General features: G+C 41.5%; 1 protein-coding gene across 1 annotated transcript in view; it reads right to left on the bottom strand.

The window, feature by feature from the left end:
- The window catches only part of ofcc1 (orofacial cleft 1 candidate 1), a 92,365-nt gene that overhangs the window by 54,473 nt on the left and 16,031 nt on the right, over positions 1 to 21,861 (bottom strand). The window contains exons 9-18 of the mRNA XM_086192359.1: positions 21,414 to 21,497; positions 20,664 to 20,729; positions 15,921 to 16,112; positions 14,883 to 15,125; positions 10,802 to 10,950; positions 10,503 to 10,617; positions 9,493 to 9,780; positions 4,897 to 4,903; positions 2,749 to 2,819; positions 892 to 1,037 (exon numbers count right to left, since the gene is read on the bottom strand). Coding sequence (XP_086048485.1) covers positions 892 to 1,037; positions 2,749 to 2,819; positions 4,897 to 4,903; positions 9,493 to 9,780; positions 10,503 to 10,617; positions 10,802 to 10,950; positions 14,883 to 15,125; positions 15,921 to 16,112; positions 20,664 to 20,729; positions 21,414 to 21,497 — 1,361 coding nt within the window. The remainder of the gene's footprint in view (positions 1 to 891; positions 1,038 to 2,748; positions 2,820 to 4,896; positions 4,904 to 9,492; positions 9,781 to 10,502; positions 10,618 to 10,801; positions 10,951 to 14,882; positions 15,126 to 15,920; positions 16,113 to 20,663; positions 20,730 to 21,413; positions 21,498 to 21,861) is intronic.

The following is a 21,861-nucleotide window of genomic DNA, read 5'->3' as shown; positions in this document are numbered from 1 at the left end:
TTGAATTCCCCCAGTGTGTTCAGAAGATGACAGGGAGTAGTCTCTGATCTTGTTTAATATGTGACCAGCAGCTATAAATTACCAACTCGCAGAAATGAGGAAACATGGGTACTTTTAAATCTCCAGGGAGAAGCTTGCTCTCTGTCTCCCTCTCCCTCCCTCGCTTGCCCGCTAGTGTGCTGTGTGGTTATCCCCTCCCCTTAAATTAGTTGACGTTCAAATAAAAACAAATACCTGTGACTTTTTTGTTGAAATAAGCAATTTTGCTTTCAGCCTGTTTCGATGCTCCATGGGCGTACAGTTCCACACCTTGTTGCATTTACAGCCAAGGTGTTTGAAATTATGTACTTCGTGCTTTGTTTATGTTTCATACATCCCGTTTTCTCATTAAAATCAAATGCTGTGAGCCATGATGAAGAGGAAAACAATTTTTCCATCCCTCCCTTTGTGTCATTTTTTTGTGAAGAGCTGGTGCAAACAACTAAACCACATACTGGTACGAACCATCAATCTAAATAGAGGACCTTTTTTCTCGAAATTAACTTATAAAACTAGATGTCTGCAGTCATTAAATGCAGAAAAGCAGATATTTGATCACAGGGAAAAGAGAGAGCTTTTCAGTAAAACATAAAATATTACAGATACTGGCATTTCCCCTTCATTCTCACAAAATTAGACTACGAGGCACTTGAAAGGATGCTGCGTACTCACATAAATTTAAGTTTGGATTTCCGTCTGTTTCCTACAGTATCTATATCTCTAAAAGATGTGTTGCAGCTTCATTTTGTTGTCAGCGTCTGTCTGGTTGCTGCCATTCACAGTCTGAGCGCCGCAGAAACCAGCTGACACCCACGTTTGGGCTGCGGCGGGATAATGAGTGGTGAGACTTACTGTAGGGAGAATGTATATTCCTCCATCTCCTCCGTGGAGAGCTTCTGCATTGAAGGCTGCATCTTCTGTTTGTCTGCCTGCCGAGGCGGTGCGCTGCTGCCGCTCATGCTGGGGCCGCAGCTATTTGTCTTCTTGATTGGCTTCTTCTGTGAGGAGCAGGAATTGGGGAGAACACATACGGATGTCATTTGTAATCAAAGCAGGAAACGGGCCTCTGAATTTATCTTGGGGGTTGCACGCGGTGACAGTGACAGCATGCGTGGCACTTTGGAGCCTCTTCTCTATCTCAACCACTCCTCAATTGACACGAGACAAGAATGACGGCGAAATCGCATACGGCACGCCATCAGTCAAGTTGAGTTCATTTGGGAAACCTGTGTACAGTGACGGCGGCGTTAAATATGTGAGATTTGAGCAGCTGGCACTGTTTTTTTCCACACGAGTCGTTTACTGTCATCATCATAAACACAGTCAAATGAAGTTAGGAAGTGGGGTTTCAAATATTTCACCAAGGTACTTGGGAGCAGATATTATTTGTTAAGCCGCCAACATGTTAACGACTTGCTTTCCCCGGCCCTGTCAGCCCTGCCTGTGTTGCCCTTGGGTGGGCTTAGTGCCTTTCTGCTTGAAGTTGTGAAATACTCATACTGATTTATGTTAATGAGACCCACAGTTGGAATAAGCAACCTCTCTCCTTCTACCTCCACTGTCTCACTCAACCTCTTTCATTTTTTTTTTTTAAACATCTACCTCCTTCTCGGTTTCTCCCTCTGAGATAAATGAGGCCCAGGAAGTAGTAAATGGGCAGGGCCCAATAAAAGCCCCATTCGTTTTCATAGGGCAATCTTTGCCAAAGAAAGCTTGGATTCCAGAGTGATGATCACAATAAAAAGGTGGAAAGGAGCAGGAAAGAAAGCAGAGAGAAAAAATGCAGGGGGATATATGAACCGCAATGTTCTCTGGTGTCTCCCCACAATAAATTTAATGCAATACCTTAAGCGCAGATTCTGTATATAGCTGTATTCCTGCCCTGTGGGCAAAGTGGTCGCCTGGAGAAAATTCATTTTAATTAGGCCTGCACTGCAGGTTGAATGGTTGCAATCTGATCCCTAGCCCTTCCAGGCTGGGGCAGGTTGGAGATCACTCCACTTAATCATTAGACAACTGGGTTCCACACCACAACATTTGACAGAGTTAGCAAGGTTTAAAGGATGGGGCCAAGAGGAGAAGAAAAAAATATGGTCTGCAAAGGCTACCTCATATCAACAAATTCATTTATTTAACAGGTGATGACTGATTAGTGTCTGCAGAGTCACTGAGAAGAGGGAGGTTACTACACTTGGAGGAATGGCGGAGGATAAAAATGTATATACGTGACAGAGAGGCGGAGGCTTGATGTTGTTCATGGGTTTCTAACTACCTCTACAATAACATCACAACAACAAAAGGCCGGAGCGGAGGCACAATAGCAGGGGCGGTCCACGAGGCAGCAATGCCAGATCAGCACGCAGACTCATTTTGCAATTACCACTTCAAAGTATGGCAGGTAACATGCAGGCTTTGATTAATTTAGCTTAAGTCCTCTGTAGCACAGGAAGAGGAGTGTTTAGAGAGGCTTGGAGAGAAAAAAAGAGAAGGCCTGGCTGGCATTGCTGATTTCACAGAATCTGAGCTGCTTTGGCTTGTCAAGCAGATCAAAACTGGCTTTGAAGGCTGAAAAATACCTGTTAGTGTGAAATGTATTTTGACAAATCTCAGATAATAAGCAGGGGAGGGGCGGGGAGAGAAGGGAAGGGGAAAGCAGAAAGGGTGCTCATTTCAAGGGTGGGAACACTTCCCCTTAAATCACGGTGTTACCTTGTAGTGAATCCCACCCTCTGCTTTCTCCCTGCATGCATCACTCTTCTCTCCTGTGTTGCTAGAAATGGCTCCTGAGGAAGAGTCCTTCCCTGAAATGAGAAGAGAGAAAAATGTACAGTCAGTGTGGAAAAAAAAAGAAAGTTGTGTTTTTTTTCTCGCTCTCATTTTGCAAACATCTGGAAATCATTGTGAGGATCAAGGGTGGTTAAGTGATATTTATATTACGAAATATAATTTATTGCTAGTATAAAAGTAAATGAGTAAAATGCAATAAAAGGAATTAGAAAAAAATGAGGAAAAGATTCTGCTAGTGAAAGTAATCATGTGAATCTCATTTACCATTAAATAAATTAGAAGGTCGAAAGTGATTTCAAATTACAATGAAAAATGAACTGAGATCACAAGAGCAGATAGACAAGCGTGCGCGCACACACACGCACGCACGCACACACACACACGCACGCACGCACACACACACACACAAGCCGATATGTCAAAATGACCACATGAAGATGGCATTATTACGCACATAAAAAAAATCTGTAAACATTCTGCATCTCTTGGGTGATGTAAAGCAGATAAATGTCTAAAAGGTGATGTTTGCTGTGTAAAAATTCATCACATTCTTTGTATGTCGTTTTTTCCACTTCAGTGCATTTTTTTTAAGTGCACAACATGGTGCAAAAATAAAGCTGATTTTACTCTGTATAGAGAAATAAGAGTCGGTCTCCAACTTTCCCAGCCTCGACACTCTGTCTCTACAAATCAGAAATTGTGAGAAAGATTTTTTTTTTTAAAAACCAAAAAGAAATCAGTTGTAAAACATTTTCCACATTGTACTCTGTTTTGGAAAATTACTTTTGAAGTGTGTCTTCATCCTCGCCCTCTTTCTTTTCTCTCTCTATCTGTCGCACTTTTTTTTTTTCCTGCTGTAATTTAAATGGTAAGCCGCCAGATGTGTGTCTCATGCTTGAAGAGTCAGAGATCTGCATTATTTAGCATATTAACATTCACAGAATTTTAAAACAGGGTTCCTGCGTTGCCTGGAGGTTGTAATTAAGTAAACCTTAGCTTTATACATGTGAAAATCTCACTATGTGAAACTTTTCCCCCCATGGAACCGGTCCCATCTATATAATACATACGGAGACCTCTGCCATCACATCATTTTTTTTCCCCTGCTGCAGGATTAAATATAACAGTAATATTAACTTAAATATAGGCAACACATCAGAATGCCTTGACAGCTAAATTGTCCTTAAATGACAGGGGGAGCGCTCACCGCTATTTTTGAAGGAAATTAAATTTCATCCGAACACAGATGTAGTTTTTAATTACCATTTCTGGTAAACATTTGGAGAGCCTACAGTTACAAGGTATTAACCTTTGTTTTCTGCTTCATGGAGTATTTCTACTCTCGCGTGTCATTACATAACTGCAAACTGAATTTTGCTTCCCGTGTTAAGATCGGCGAGGAAGAATATCAGATTGAATTGACGTGAAGATGCATTCTTGATAATGTGAATGCGGTTTTTGTTCGTTTATTTAGTTTAGTAAAATAGGCACTCTTGTAAAGAATGCAATACGCAACATCCAAAATAATCCCTTGTGAAATGTGACAAAAGAGATGGGTATGACACTTTTTTTTTTTGTCAGGCAGTCCAGAAATTATAATCACCGTGTGTTCCCTTGATCAAAAACCAATAGGATTGTAGCATTGGATTTTGAATAATTCAAATAAACACCACTTGTACGATGTGTGTCTAACTATAAGCAAACTGTACCATTCTTGCCAACTTAAACATCACCAAAATTAATCTTCATGGTTCTTCATTGCTCTACGTATTCAGTGATGATGACCCTTAACATCCCTGACAGCCTCTGTTGCCTCCATTCAGCCACGCGTTAGCAACCGCCTTTGTTAAGATTCAGAAAACGTTCAAAATGAAAAGTGATGCATTTTATGTTGGAGAACAAAATGATGAAAGCTAATGCTAACAGCAGACCTAATTTCAGGCATTTCACCAAAAACTCTTGCAAAAAAAAAATGACTTGGGACAAAAAAATTGTAAGTTAAATATACAAACTTATTTCTTGATTTAAGGACTTTTCCTGCACTACATTATTAACCCAGAGAGGCAACACAATAGTTCTAATGCATTGTTTTAATAGTTTACCACTAACACTGCATTTGACTGAAGTATCAGTATTGCAAAGCAGCCACTGGCTAGCTGCTTCTACCCACTAACAAGCATAAAGAACTCAATCTTTATTAGCAACAATAACTTGAACCACCATAATTTAGGATGCTTTTTTAGACTGCACAAACACACACATACACACACACTCATTACGCAAGGCCTCACTTGTTAATGTTCCGAATGAGCGCGGAAGCAGCATCGACAGCTTCGACAGCTAAAGGCTATGTCCATGAACTCAGAGTGCTGGAGCTGCCACAACTCCAGCCTCTCCGGGCACTCAAGGCCAACAACAAACTCCTTGTTATCCCCTGAGCTATAAGCAGTGTGAAGACCAGCGCGCACACACACACACACACACACACACACACACCCTACACTTCACTGACGTACCCACACACAAAAAACATACAAACAAAATTATTATTATGCAGATACTTACATTTTTCCAGCTAGAAATATGAGTATCTCACAATACCTCAACACACCTCTTTTCTCACACAAACAGGCCAAGGAGAGAGGAAAGCCTGGGGGCCGTAACACCATTGAGACCCCATCACTGTGGCGGTTCCTGCTCACCTAGGCCCCTAATTGCCTGATGACTAGTCCAACATTACTGAGGGATCGGAGGTCAGGTACTCACGGATTACCCTTGAGTCTGTGTCGGGATCTTGTGTTAAAGTGTTAGCGCGAGGATTTTTGTAATGCTTCGCACATACAAGTCCTTCGTCTTCAGACTAATTGCCTTTTAATGAGAAAAACTGAACGAATATTAATATGTACATATTTGTACACCGGTTCAAGACTCACTGGTGATATGTGTCGTGCTTGAAAGTCAAATTCATTTTAATCCTGTTCTCTCAACCACACATGGGCTGCACTTGTCTTATCACACAGAAACTGGGAATTCTCAGTGCGTTTCAGAGGCAAAAAACATATTCCTTTGGGTGTATTCGTCCCATTCGCGCTTTGTTTGTCCTCCACATGTGCTCCTTGAGGGTTTGTGATTACCACACCCTCTGAGTGTGTTTACTGTGGATCTCTGCGAAAGACTTCAAAAAGATTGAATTCATCTATTTGGAAATGCACACATTGTTGAATTAATCAGTGTGTGACTGATTGAGAGGGTATGATGTAACATTGTGGTTTAGACTATGATGAGTGGGACCGGCCTGGAGGAGAGTACATCCTGAAAGTGCAGGGCAGCACTCTGAAGAAATGAAGAAACCTCGAAATCACCATCCGTGGCTCAAGGGGATGGAGGTTTTGATGTAAAAATAAAAAGTATAAAAGTAAAGAATAGAAATCAAGGAGCTCCAGACTTATGTTGGAGTCATCTGCGTGCTCATCGTGTTCCACTAAAGGCGATCATGAAACAAGATGCTAATCTAATTAGTCATTTAGGTTCAAACAAACCCAATGTAACTGGATCATTCAGTTAATGTGAAAGGTCACTTAACCCAGTGTGCCTCTAGCTAATCTCCAAGTTAAAAAGCCAAATACACTCCATTATGCTCGGATGAGTCAGCTGAGATAAAAGCTCGAAAAAATATCAGCACACACACCACAGCACTCGATCAAAACTTGTCAGAGCAATCATTTTGTCTTGGATTGGCAGGTTTTGTTCTGCAACCTCACCTCGCTCTGTGATTTCTCTGTGGGGATTAATTAACTTAAGGCCTCAGGAACGCAAACTTCCAGTCTCACTGTCAAGCTCTGCTGTGTTATCACATGACAAGAGGTCTCCATATACTTGTCCTGATTCTGAGACAAACGGGTAATGAGGAAAATCCTGGCGTCACAGTACAGAAAAAAGGGGAGGCATGAAATGGGAAGGAAATGTCTGAAAAACCCAGACTTGACAGAGGACTGCAGAACGGGCGGATAATTTGTTCGTCTTTTCCTTGCTGAATTGGATTTCCATTTTTGGCTAGGTTAAAGCTGTCCATCCAATAGTTCCCTTTAACGTTGACGTAATCCCCCCATCTGAACACCATATTTCGTACCAGAGGTAATGCAACATGAACGGCTCTGTATGCCAATGAGGTGCAAACGTCAATTTGGCTTAGGCGGCAGCATGAATGAGGGTTGGCGCCGGACACCTTTTGATCCATTATTTCACTTACGGATCGGGTTCACTTCCCAATCCTCACCATGAGTATGCAGTGGGGTGTTTTTAGGAGCCCTGGTACCTCTTGCCTTGTGTGGCAGAACATAAATCTCCTATATTGAGTACCTCCCTCCCTCCAACTCTCTCCCTCTCTCTGGAAAGGCAGTCAGTTCGTTGGGGACACTTCCCTTGTGGGTGTTAGGATCTCTGTGGGGGGTCACAGGTCAGCCGGCGGAGGAAGCGACAAGCTGTGAAATGTAAAAGACCAATTTCTTCCACATGTTTCAGTGCTGGGAGAACACTGCCAAGCTGTCAGCCGGCATCACGTTTAAAATGGGCCAGGGTGCTACCCAGCAGACCTGTCACAACTCATTTGTAATTAAAAAGCCTGTGTGATGTTTAAAGCAGAGCACCCCAGAAACTTTTGAGGACTGTTAAATAAAGATGAGCTGGGCTTGTGTAAAAAAAAAAAAAAAAAAAAAAAAAAAAAATGTATTAAGAACAAAGAAGCTAGCCAGTCATCTTTGTAGTAGATCAATACCAAATGAGTCTGCATCTGAGGATGTTATTGAACAAGAGTAGTATGTTTTTTTAAAACAAGGAAGTAAATCCTTACCTCTACTGAAAGCTCGACGTGGTTACAGTTGTGGAATGACCTTGCTCAGTGCACCACATCAAAATAGATCTGATAAAGTTATTGAAGATCATATTTGGACTTAAACCTGCCCTGGCATGCATGTAAGCAAAAGCACAGCTGTCCATAATAGGACTGACATACAGGAACTCACATTTCAAAATTTACACCTGGGAATGGGAATGTAAATCTGAAATCAACTATACGAGGAAACCTGAGCACCCTTAGGAGAACAGGGCAAAAGGGGGGGAAGCAACAACCCTAACCACTGAGCGTTGCAAGTCACAGTGCCTCTGGAGAAGTAACGGTTATCCAATTTCATTGGAAACTTGCGGTTTCTAGTGAATAATAGGACTGACAACAACAAAAACTGCGTGATGGAATACAGTTTGAATGCTGCAGATAAGGGATCATGTTCAGCAGGTGGATCAACATTGGTTCAGGCATGCCAAGTAGTCAGCTCACATCAGCCAATCACCTCCTCTCAGCTCTCACGGAGTGTCTTTGCCACCGACCACAAGCATATGAATTTTGGAGAAAGGGGAAGTAAAAAAAAAAAAAAATTCAAAGAACTGGGAGGAGGCGCAGTTTGGAGGAAGAGTGGCTGTCCAGTTACCAAAGGTTCACAGGTTCAATCCTTGCTTCCCTGGTATTGAGGTGTCTTTTGCTGGGATAGGCTCCAGCCCCCATGCCACCCTTGACAGGATAAGCAGTAGGAAATGGATGGATGGATTAACTCGTGACCTATTCGTCTGTGTTGCCTGAGTATTACAATGTGCACTGTGTGTAGTAATGGTACTTGAGGTGTCATAAGATTTTTACATGGAACATTTTCTGCCTCTTTCTTCGATATGTTTTGTTCTTCTGAAGTAACAGGGGCCTCTATGAGACACGGATGTGGTGTTACTACTCTTAAACGGGTTGGTATTCGTTACATATTTGAAATAGTTTACGTCGCTATTACATTTGCTCTTCCCATATCATGTAATTGCGTCTTGTAACCGTGGAAATCGGTTTCTGCAACTTTTTTTGAACATGAATCCCAGGACACTCTGTATGCAACTTCCATGTATTGTTAGCGAGCTAGTTAGTAAGCTTGTTAAGTTTGCAGGCTAAGGGTTTTCACGGTATCATTTTAGGTGTTTATTAAGGTAAACATTTCTTCATTGCATCATCACCTGACACCACAACCAAACCAAACCACCAAATCACTCTAGTTTGTACCAGCCAGGGTCAAAATGTTTGTTGAACATGAAGACGATATTAAGTTTTCACTGTCTGAACACTGAACATTCTTACAGGGGAAAAAAAATAAAAAATGACAAACTTTGTTTCTTATACGGCAAACAGCCAGATATACCACATAGATCAAAGAAAACTGTAAATATATAATCAAAATCAAGGTGTTATTTTGATGATTTAGATCAGTTTGGGTGCTTATCTAGTAACTTTCCACGTCATCACACTGCAGGTAGTTTGTTACTTATTTAAGGGGTGGTTGTGTTTGAAAGTGTTTATCAGCTTTTTCCATCAGTGCTTTAAATCCTGCTCAAATATTTGCCACCATTAACATTAATGTTTTAGTGTATCTGCTGAATTTTTGCATAGAATTTAACTGGAAAACATCCCATCAAGCTTGGCCCTCTCTTTCTACCAAACCCTGCCCTCCGGCAGGTTCTCGTCAGCTGAGAGGTACTGTACATACGTGAGACCTGCCATTCTTCCCCTCCCTATGCTGATGACATTAGGGTGACATTTCCTCCCTACTGTGGCATAGTCGGGGGTTTTAACATTGAAACCCTACCTGGCAGAGAAGACGAAGAGTGAGCGGAGTCAGCTGACAGGTGGAGGGGAGACCCCCGGTGAGAATGCCCCACAGTTGGCTCTCCTGGTCTACTGCTGAGGCTGGCATGAGGCTGTGGATGGGGGTACACCTGGGACTGGGAATGAATGAGCTTGGAACCTGATGGGGGCTGGGGCTTGAGATGGACCTCAGGTTGAAGCATGACAGTGGGGCTTATAGGGGGCATCTGTAGGCTGACGGAGTGCTCCGTCAGTCCAGATGTTCCCAGCGGAAGTCTCTTTACCTGAAAGACAACAAACAATGCTGTGTGAGAGGTCAACACCTGGGTTTTGAAAATATTAATATGATTTCTTAATAGTGCAAATTTCATAAGCAGTTATTCTTCCATTGCATCACCATTAGGCCATTTTTTAAGATAAAAACATGCGTTGAATTACGTTACAGGTGCTTGTGATCAAACTTCAGAAATTGCCAACTATTAGTATTCGTCACACTGTGCAGTAATGGCAAGACTAAGTCAATTAAGACCATAATTGGAATATTGTACATCCTATTGTGTTGAATATCTGCCAGGATTTACAAAATTATGACAATTTGCTTCTCTTCAGGAATCAAAGCGACTGTAGACAATGGTAATAATAATGGAGTAACACAAACAACATGTCACAGTCAGCGGGACAAATAAAAAAAGTCCAAACCAAGAAAGAGGGCTTTGTTCTGGCTTTTAATTTAATTAAGATGTTTACTAATCTAATCAATGCATCAGCTCAAATGCATCTGGAATTTTTGGGGGGTAAAAGATGTGGTTCTGGTTTGCTTTCTGGGGCTGAAACACACTTACACACACACACACACACACACACACACACACACACACTCACAAAAACTCTCTCTCTCTCACACACACACAAACTCACCCTCTCTCACACACATACACACACAAATGTTTTTTTTTCCAAGTTATGAAGAAACATGCATGAACAATTTTTCTAATCAGACGCAAACCTGAAAGTACATGTTGCACAGCCAGTGGTCGAGATCAGAGGAGATGAGGGCTTCAATTTTTTTAAACTGGTCCAGTCGAGAGTTTGGTTCCCCCCTGAGCAGTGGGGTTTTGTACCTGGGTCGATAACAAATAAGGTCACTTAACTACAAGATGCGGGACTGGAGATGTTTTCCTCATTTGGATGGCTTTTATTCAAATTCAATGCAGTTAATCAGATTATTTCATGTCGCTTCATGGTAAGAAGAATAATAATTACTTAAAGTGGTCTGAGAGGTGTATACGCATTCTGTCAACCTACCTGCCTTGTACAAGACCAAAGCTTGGAACACAAACAGGAAATGCCCCCCAACCTATCACAGAGCTAACATGGCTGCTCTGTCCTGGTAAAGCAACCAGTCGGAACACCAAGACCATGGAAGGGACAAGCTGAAAGGGTGCAGGTAAGATCTGCAGACAAGAAGAAGGGAAAAGTCATTCCCAACTCCACTTTGAGGAATCCCCTGTAGGTGCATCCAACAACATAAGAACACATATGCAGCCATACTGACTTAGCATCTCCAGTATTGAGGTACACGTGCATAGTCTTGCTCAGAACCATGAAAACCAATGACAAACAGACACACAGAAGATAACAGCCCAGGAGCCCTCAGGGATCCACTTAATCTACATCCTAGACTTGAATCCTCCATTAACTTATTTCCGTGTTCTTTTTTTTTCCCCGAGCCTTCTTAACTGCCATTCCTACCCGTCCAACCCAACAAATTGCCTAAAAGGAGATGTTGGAGTGATAAAGACTGTCAGCGTCAAAAACAGGGTGGAGGAGAAGTTAAGAATGCCGTTGTAGTCTGTGAGCTGACAGTTACTGAATTTACAATGCGGGGAAACCACCATCAATCAGACTGATGATATTAAGGATATCTTGCATGAAGCAAATACTATTAGTGGTTAGTAGCGGATGGGAAACACACACATTCTTATTTACCCAGACAGCAATGGGTTTGCTTAAAAAATGAACTGACAGTGAGGTGTGTGCCACTTCATCCATCACCAGGTGGAAATATTTTATCCCTTTATTAGTTGTAATGGAAAGTGCAGAGGACTTGTTTTAATACATAAATCATGTGTATCCCTCCCAACACCCCTCTAATCTGGTTTTGGTATGCACCTGTGAAATGATGGGTCGTAATATATGACTACGGACACAAATTTATGCCATAATATCGTGGATTATGGCTATCGAGGATATTTGATATTATTCATTTACTGTAAGAAATATGACCTGCATAAACAGGCCTTTGTGTGTGCATGTGCCAGCTCGTACGAGTGTAGCACCCGCATGGAGGCCTGAGTGATTTTACATACGTTTATTCAGAAAATGCAGTGTTTCTTTGAGGCAATCTACACTCACAAAAGTCACCGGTCACCCATATGCTGTGGGAAAAAGGAACTGAAATACTTCACTTAATGTTGGTCAATTTTGGACCCTTTTTCACAAATGGAAATTATAATAATTAATAAATATAAATTTAATGGAAAAAAATGGACTAAACTTCATTAAAACTGATATGAATTTTAGTCAAAAGACTAAGACTAAATTAAAATAAGCTGGACTAAAAAAACCTGAAAAGACACTTTGAGGCTTATCACCACATAGAGATCAATTCGGATCAATTAACTAAACAAGCCAAAAACAGCTTGGGTTTTTTTTCATGTTTTTTCTGACTAAGACCAAAACACAGACACAAACCTGACTTGATAAACAGCGGTCGAGGGCGATCACATGTGTTGAAAACTAACAAGGACAAGTAACACAGGACAAAATCAGAAAATATATTTGCCAAAATGAATCATGTTGAATATCTTGCCTCCCTTTGTCTAATAGTTGAGTGGTATTTCCTTCTTCAACAGAAGACGAACATAAAATGTATACTTTTCTAGAAATTTGCTGCATGTTCTCAAGTTCAATTCATGGATGTTAATCGTCACAGTTGAAGCTCATATGGCTCAATTAGTCAATTGTTGTATAAGACCTACTAGGTATAATATATTGATTTTATTTTTCAATATATGTGCATATGCGTCTCTTCATGTATGGAATTATTTAATCTACCTTTTTATGAGGAAATGGCAGATATAGGAAAGGGGAATAACTGCAGCTGATGATGTGTGAACTTACTAATTCGACAAATGGTCACAAAAAACAAATGTCGGGTTGTATTTTTAAAAGTCAATGTATTTTCTCAGATTTAGTTTAAAATAGCATTGCTGATTGCTTCTTCAGTGACCAAAATATGAATATCAGAAAGGATCCCAGAATGGGGAATCCCAAAACTGACTTTTCAGAACCTCATTTCCTTTTTGATAATGAAATACTGTACACAAACGATAGAAAGACTCGGGCTCTGACTCTTCTCAAGCGCTCCCACTTGCCGGCATACCCAAAACATTTCTGACTTAACTGCACTGTTTCTGTCTAAAGCTAAACCTAGACACAGCAAAGGGTAAAAAAAAAAAAAAAAAATTTTAAAAGGCTGGCGAGAGAGGGAGAGGGAGGAAAGGAAAATAAGCTCCTGGCTTCCTCCTACTATCACTAATTCCTCATTTCCTCTCAGAAGGCTCTGCAAGCACTCCTAAAATCGCACGCTATAGTGTGGGCAAGAGGAGAGACAGAGAACATTCAAGCCAATCCTGATCAGTCTCAGACAAATCTGATCAACGGTTCCACCACTATCATTGAGGACAACAACAACAGGTTTGTCAATAGCTCAGGGTTTGGGGAGAGGAAGAGGGAGGGTGAGTGTCATGAGGCATTTACCATGCTGTACTTAAACCTTTTTTTACCTCTGAATCAGATGCCAGGTCTGCATTCAGTTCATGCCAGCTTTTACCCCGTTCTTTATGTTTGATTGGAGCTGGAGACAATCTTATCAGGATGCTGTAGCTCAGTGAATACGCCCACCAGCATATTGACAGTGTCCACATGAGCTAAATGCTCCAGCTCAGGCCTTTAGAGTTGCCATCAGAACACTGAAGAAGCCCTTTCTTTGCCTGCACAAAACTATAGAATCAGGAGGGACACTGGATTTGGTTTCTTTTTTCATCAATGAATAAACATAAACAAAGATTTTTAATCCACTGGTCAATATCGACCATCCAAAAACAAAATCTGTGGGTTTTTAAGATTAGTGCTGCTTCTATAGAAGATGTTTCCCTTCATATCAAGAGGTTTAGGCAAGTGGTTGTATGGATTTTATCTAATGTAATCTGCTGTGTTGTCTCACCAAAAGACCGAAATATGAAAACAGGTTTAGTCTTTGATTCGCCTTGAAAATAGAGTTGAGTTTCTTTTATTCTCTTGAAAAATATTAGTCAATTCTGCCTAACTTTTTTCTTTCATACCCTGATCCAGCTCAACTATGTCTCCAATGCTCAAAGATACATAGAAAAGACACTAAATCTTTCACTGCATTTGTACTTAATTTTCATTCCAATAAAACATGACTTCCTTATATAAATGAATAATTGATCTTAGCTTTGATTTACATGCATGGATTAAATGTCACGTTTGAAAAGTTGTTGTTTTATTCATGTGGCGATCCCCAAAGACCAACCTAGAGGCTGTGTGTGTGTGGCATATTTTCATATGCCATCTTTTACAGTAATATAACTTCTCATAACCCGTTCAATCTAGGCGCAAACCCCGTCTTCCCGGCAACTGATGAAACCAAAGGAAACAAAGCAAAGCTATGGTACGACACATATGGTGGGGTAGGCTCTGTCACAGAAGCATGGCATGTTTAATTGTTAGCCGTTATCTGAGAGGACTGTTTGTTTTTAGGATTGCATCTGACTGGAATTCTCATTGAATTACACATCAAAGGCGTCATGTGAACATGTCTGAAATTCTGTCAGGGTTATGAAAAGTATGTTCATCATTTAATCCAATTTTTCTTATCATACACATATTTGAAAATATTCAAGGCTGCTACGTCAGGCTCAATTTAAACGGGGTATTTTAAATGAAAAAAAAAAATTCAACCTGACTCTATACTTCCTTTGTTGAATGAAGACAAATGAATGCCAACATAGGAAACAAAGGCATCATGTCACTGGTACCAGTGCAACTGCGTGAATTTGTTTTGAATTCAACCTTTCAATCAATTCTGTCACCTCAATTGTGAATGTCAATTCTAATAAAAAGAAGCAAGACAAAACGTACTGAGGGTACAATTGAAATGCCTTTTTTTTATTAATTCAATCTATTGTGGCATTAACTACAAGAGGTACATCTGAATTCTCCTATTTGGTGGTCATCAGCATGTTTTTAGTTCAAAAATGATGTGTTGTTAACATCCTATAAAAAAAAAAAGAATCCCTACCAGGAACATATTCTGGTTAATCTGCAGATCAGTGTCGATCAGGCGGCCCTGATGCTCAGTCGGGTCTGTGGACACGATCCAATCTCTCTGCTCTTTCTTATTGGACCAGGTCAGAGCTGGGCCACCTAGACGGCTGTGAAGGACCACACTGACCGTGTAGAGGCCCCTGGGAAGCTTGTCTTTGATGGCCCTTAGACAACGCACACACACCTCCACCGGCTGGGGAGTTGTACTTGGGTTCATCTACAATAAACACAAAGCAGAATGGTTTTATGTGACAGCAGCATAGTATTTGAACAAGTTAATGTATCTCCATGGCTGCAAAGATGCTGAAATCCAAAGGCCCTAAGCAACAAGTACCCAACTTTTCCATCTTATAATTATTTGAATGAAATTTTATCTATAAAACTAGCTGGTGGCTGGGCCTTGGATCATTGGTCCCATTCTGGCACAAACTTAAAAAGGAAGTTCAAGGATCAGCACAGTGTCAGTAGGAATGCAAGCTCCACATTGGACTGCGGAGGCCTGGCGATTACAGTCGTCCCTTCATCACAAGGTCATACTTTAAAGCCACAATACTTTTCTAACCCTTAAAAAGTATTGTAGTGCCTAAACCAAACCAAACCTTGTCTGTAGTCTTCATTAAAAATAACAGGTTACCTCTGACCTACTGGTGAGCGCATTTGCCCTGTTAGAATGGTGGTGATGACAAAATGGTATTGGTGGACTTATACAATCCAAAGTGTGAGATCTTATCGTATTCTACCGTGTCCTGTCCTTTCCTAACCCAGACTACTGTGCCACCCTATCCTGTCCACTGACGTGCGGTAAAAGTTCATGGCTGGTGAGGCACTGACGTCATTAGTCAGATTTACAAACATATGAACCTACAGTGCAGCTCATTTGATTGGCAACAGTTGATGGGTTAAATTTTAAGTCTCATATCAGCATTTTTACAAATACAAACTGTAGCACACAAAAAGCGAATTTATTTATTTATTTATTTATTTATTTTTAAAAACATTATTCTGGTCTTACCATACGAGTCCAGACATTATCAGAAGTTGAGAAAAGCAGACAAGAAACGCACAAAAGGCGGTTTCTCGCCGGACATCCACACAGCCATTCCTTCAGTGTGTACCACTCCGTTTGAAAAGAGCGGGTCTGTCCCGTAGTCTGAATCAAGCAACGTAGCTCCGGCGTTGGTCTGCCTTTAATTATTACATCCTGCTTCGGTTGAAAGGCCAATTATAAAACTGTCTGTGTTTGGACTTCCTCCATGGCCACACTAGGAACAACACACAAACTGATGCAGCACACTTGCTCATGAGCTAGCTTACTGTCACTTATTCTCTCGCATGATTGCGTTCGCGTCAGCATCCCCGGGATCACGAGTGCCCCCTACAGTGAGGCTGGAGAACTGCGTGCCTCACCGAGCGCCTCTTCCCAGCCGTTTTATGATTTCTCGGCACATGAAAGACACATTAAATTATATCAGTTAAAAACTATGGGAATTTAATTCAAAGAATTAAAGTGTTTGAACATTTTAATAACTTCATACAGGAAGACAGCAATAAACTCGGTTGGTATCGCGCAATCCATGGTGAGGCTCGGAGGGCTGCTGCCTCACCGCACGTCTGGAGTCCGCGGCGCTAAGTATTTCAACGCGAAATGGGCAATTTTGACTCAAAAATAATCTAAAACAGATGGAGATAAATGGAAAATAACTTAAATCACTCGAAAAATAAAACCATTAAATTTTTTTCTTTCCATGATGTCAGGTGAGGCCCCCTGACTGCATGTCACTGGTCCTGTCCTATTTTTTGGTGCTTTGTCATATCCTATAACCCAGTCCTACCCTTTTCTGTCCTTTCCTGCTCCATCATTTCCTATCGGAATGCCTTATGGTATCACATCCTGTCCTAGCCTATCCTTTCATGCCCTATCCCACACTACTGTTCTAGGTTATCCTGTCCTATTCTACAATCAGTTCATATCCAATGTGGCCTTGTCTTATCATTTCCTAACCTATCCAATCAGATCCTATCCAGCCCTCCTGTCCATTTACCCAACACTTCCATCATTCCAAATGTGCGCTGTAAAAAAAACTGTAGCCAATTATTTTTGTGCCAGTTATCTACGTAACATCACTTATTGCCTGTTTATTTTATGTAGTAGTTCAGTATTTACTCTGTGTCCACCAACTCCCTAGGGCAAATTTTGAGTGTCTGGCAATTAAAGCCCTCATTTCCAATCGATGACACAGTAGCACTCACTGACATACTCATACACACATACTCATTCAGTGTACCCACTGTTTGGATTACAGTACAAAATGTTGAGAAAACACACATTGACAGTGTTCTCTTCCTTTTTAAAGACACTCACACACACACACACACACACAAACACACATTCACCTAGCAATGGCAGGCATTACCCATTGCTCTGTGGTGGTGGAAGTGGTGGTGGTGATGGCGAGGGTGGGGGGGGGGGGGGGCGGGGGCAGAGCCCTGCAGTAATGCACCTCAATCTCCTCACTGTGAGCATCTTTGCATACCAAGACAACAAAAACAATTTAGGCAGAAGTGAAATTAGTATAATTGCTGGCAAAGCGGTTTAGCCCACACATCTCACATTCAGAAGGAGGTGATGGAGACCTCCAAACCCCCACACTGGGGAAGATGCATGCTTGCAGAATGGAAAGGAAGAGGAGGAAAAAAGGAGAAAAGGGAGGCGAAGAAATAAAAAAAATAATGTTTCAGTGGGGTCCAATTTATATTTCTTTAAGAGGTATTGTTATTATCTGGCCCACATGCTCACACAGGCATCGTAAGAGACATTGAAGACACCAAGGCAAAGGTAAAAGGTGGCGTGAGCCAATTTTCCATATCAGAGGTGGTTTGTTTGCCCCAAGCCTGAGTTGTGCCTAAAGTGCCATAACATTACAGCACTCCTACAGATGAGATCAAAGGCTCCAGTGAGGGATCCTCTGTGGTTTTGCTGGCAAGCGGCCGTCCTTTCGCTGAAATATCTTTTCAGGGCTTTCCACACATTGACTGATCACACAAAATGCACTCTTAATAGAGACAGGAAATGCCACATACAAAAACTTCCTTTCTTTCTAAGTATGGGCTAATATTCAGAGATTAAGCTTTCTCGTTAATTATTTTCATTTTAATTAGTAAATCTTAATTAACAATGAACATTTACCCTTAAAAATTTTTGGCTTCGGAAAGAAGAAGGGGGGTGAAGAAAGGAGAGAATAAATATGACAATCTTTTTGGGACCTCCGGGCAGGATTACTGATGCAGGCTGCCATAGTTATTAAACACGTTCTAAATTAAATGCCTCCATGAATTTTGCACAGAAATATATTTTCATAGTTTTGCATGCCAAATGTGACATTTTATATTTCAGATTCATCTCGCTGCAGTAATTTTAGGGAAATGTCATATAAACAAAGATTTTGTCATTTACCAAAGGAAATTACTATGCGTAGCAGGTTTGGCCATTGCTTTCTCTCTCCCTCTTTCTCCCTTCCCCGCTCCCTCTTCTGCCCCCTATTCTGCCTGTGCCGGTTGTTTCAAGTCAGCAAGCCATAAAAAATCTTTATCTCAGTGAAACACAGCAATTTGGGAGATAATCGAATGGTGACTGGGGGGCACAAACGCCAGTCTGAGGAATTATACCACAATCTCCCCTGCATTTACAACCTTCCTCAAAGCCAGTTGTCACCCTGGAAGGAAAGCCCCTGACTGAAGATTCATTACATCTTTAAGCCAGCACGGTGGCATGGCAGCCTCATCCCCAGATGCAACACAACAGCACACTACTCCTCCCACAGCTCGTGATGCTACCGCTAAAGCTGCAGCTTCTGCCTCTTTCCCACTTGGTTCTCTTTTCTCGCCTCTTCCTCTGCTCCCCTTTTTCATCTCTAAAGATTCCCTTTTTCCTCCTACTTAGATTCCTAAAACCACAGACACCCATCCACACAAAGCATGGGGGGGAAACTCTCTTTGTATACTGTATGAAAAATAGTGTTTGGATGGTTAGCATACCGTATAAGGAAGCCATTTGCACAGTGCTGTATAGCGCCTGAATTGTGTGTAGGCATGTGCACATTCACTGGTATGAAGACAGCAGTAAAGGAATTTGAAAAACTAGAAAATGTGGGGTATAATTTTCTTTATCGTGCCCTATTCATCTCAGCATTTCACATAATTACATCATTTGATTGTTTACGAAAAAATATCCTTCTTTTTTTGACAATTGGTAAACATTTGAGGATCAATATTCTTTCATGACACAATAAGTTTCATGACAGTTTTTGTTCTTGTTCCCAAATAACTGTGTGTGATTGTGTGTCAGTTCACTATCACTGTGGAAAACAGACCTCACCTGCCAGAGAGGCACTACTACTGAAGAGGAGGATTCTGGGAGCTCTGTCATCTGACCATAATTGGTCACAGCTTCCTGGCCTTCCCCCAGCACTCTCAGTGACAGGCTTTCAAGGGGTTCTGCTCCGACACACATACACACACACACACACACACACACACACACACACACACACACACACACACACTAGAGGCTAACCCTGTTAACAGCCACCTGCATTTTGGACTCTGTTGTTTCACTCTGTAGCCAACAGCAGCTCAATCTAATAACACAACAACAAAACACTTTCCACTGGATCTCTCTATCTTTCTCTCTCCCTCTCCCGCTCTCTCCCCTTCTCAGTCTTTCAATCTTATCAGTGGTAATGTAATAAGCGGCTGCTTCGCTCTGTCTCCTCGCTACCTCTCTTAATTCCTCAAAATAAAGCAATATCACTGGGGCCCTGGCCTGTCTGTGACTGGGGATAAGATGCTTGGAAAAGAAAGGATAATTCAGCAAATAAATGCTCGGCATCAAAGGCAGGCTGGGTATTTCTTTACCCCCACCACCGCCACCACCACCCAGTCGGCTATCAAAAGTATTACATGTGCTTTCATCAGTTCACAACAAGGCACAATGTGCTTCCTAATGCAATTACTCGACCTCCATTAAATCAGAAACAGTGGAAACAAATGAATTACACATTTGTTACAAAAAAAAACACAAGTCAGCTACATGTCTCTCTTTTTTATTTTTTTTTTCTTTGCTTCATAGGCGTGGGGAGAGAAAAAGTGAAATCCTTTCTCATTCAATTTCAGGCAGATGTAGCCCTAGGTGATGCATAGAAAGTCTCCCATGTCTAATAGCCACCCACCATTGATATCAGAAGAAATTTACAGGGTTCAAGGCTGTCGAGAGGAGGTCATTTCGCTAAACTCTGCACCGCATTCATCTGACAGGGCTGGTGTCCTACTACCACCCACCCATAAAACAACTAAACACAAGAGAAGATACTGATGTCTACAGTAGTATCTTGATCTTATCATGTCAGCCAGAATGGTATAGTCCATAATTACTAAAAACTTAAACATGCTAAGCCGATCGCCCGCCGGGCTCTCGCTACAAGATGTGATGTGTGATCTCTGACTTAAGTGGATGGACCAAGAATTGATGTGCCTCCGAGCCCAATGACATGGACAGATTTCTGTGGCCTCCAGCCATACTACCCACAATGCAATACCCGGCGACAGGGGAAGCCATGCAGAGGACATATAAAATTGTATGCCTTCACAAATGTCAGTGGGAATACAAATGCTTTTCACACAATTAATGACTGCAGTCATGTGACATCAAATGTACATATGGAGTGAAATATGAAATGGGCTAGACTTACTGAAACACTGTGTTCAGCTGGGGTAGTGGTGCTTCTCTAACTGACCCATCACAGCTTCTTTGGGAATTTGGCTCCTTTAAATGATTGCATCCAACATTTTAACTATCAGAGCTACCAATCATGATCAGTTAAGTGGCAGGTTATTCCTTTTAAACATATTTTACAAGTGAAATTCTCAATATGAAATATCCATCCATCCATCCATCCATCCATCCATCCATCCATCCATCCATCCATCCATCCATCCATCCATCCATTCATTTTCTTCCGCTTATCCTGTTAAGAGTTGGGGGGCTGGAGCCTAGACAGACAACCATTCACACTCACAGTCACACCTACGGTCAATTTAGAGTATCAATCAGCCTCGTCCCCTCTTGATGTCTTTGGACTGTGGGAGGAAGCTGGAGTACCAGAGAGAACCCACACAGGAACAGGGAGAACATGGAGACTCCACACAGAAAGATCCTGTGCTGGAGCCGGGACTCAAACCTGGAACCTTCTTGCTGTGAGGCCACAGTGCTATATGAAATATCTGCAAAATAATATTTGTATTTTACATATTCATATGAGAAGTACATACATAAAAAATATGTTGTGTAGAGAGTGTAAATTTTAAAAAAATATGGTTAGCTTGAGAAGTCACCTATAAGCAGTCAAATTAAACTCTGGAGAGCAGTTACGTCTCCAGCAAAAACATCTAAAAATAAACAGCAGTACATCTCCTATACCATACGTATCTACAGTACATCGGCCCTTACAGCATTCCCAGTGAAGAAGGCCATTAGTCTCTTCTTTCTCTTTGCCCACTCACTCCTCTTCAGTGGTCCCTTCTGAGTAGCCTCCTCGAAAAAAAAACAGTGTAAACACACATGCACGCCTTCTTTGGGTGCAGCTTCATGAAAACAGCGCAACACACCATAATGGCAGAATTAAGCACAGGGAGCAACTCTACTGCAATCTGCAGGCAATCGATACTGAGCCAGACCCTAAAGACATGTTGCGTTTCATGAGTATTTTCTGCCGGTTTTACATTCAGTCAGCACATTCACACGACCCATTCAGACGCATTGACACTGCTAAGTGACTGCGTCTCGCCCTGTCGAGGCTTTGTGCGGCAGAATAGCGGAGGAAGAAAAACACTATTATTTTTAAAATAGATGTGAAATCTCTGGTGGATAATGTGCTTTCAATGGGAGGTGGGTGTGG

Source organism: Aulostomus chinensis, chromosome 21, assembly GCF_037954235.1.
Source record: "Aulostomus chinensis isolate RoL2024-O1b breed Wild chromosome 21, RoL_Achi_v1.0, whole genome shotgun sequence".
Classification (NCBI taxonomy): Eukaryota; Metazoa; Chordata; class Actinopteri; order Syngnathiformes; family Aulostomidae; genus Aulostomus; species Aulostomus chinensis.
Note: the sequence above shows the minus strand (reverse complement) of the source record. Positions and strands in the feature narration are given on the sequence as shown.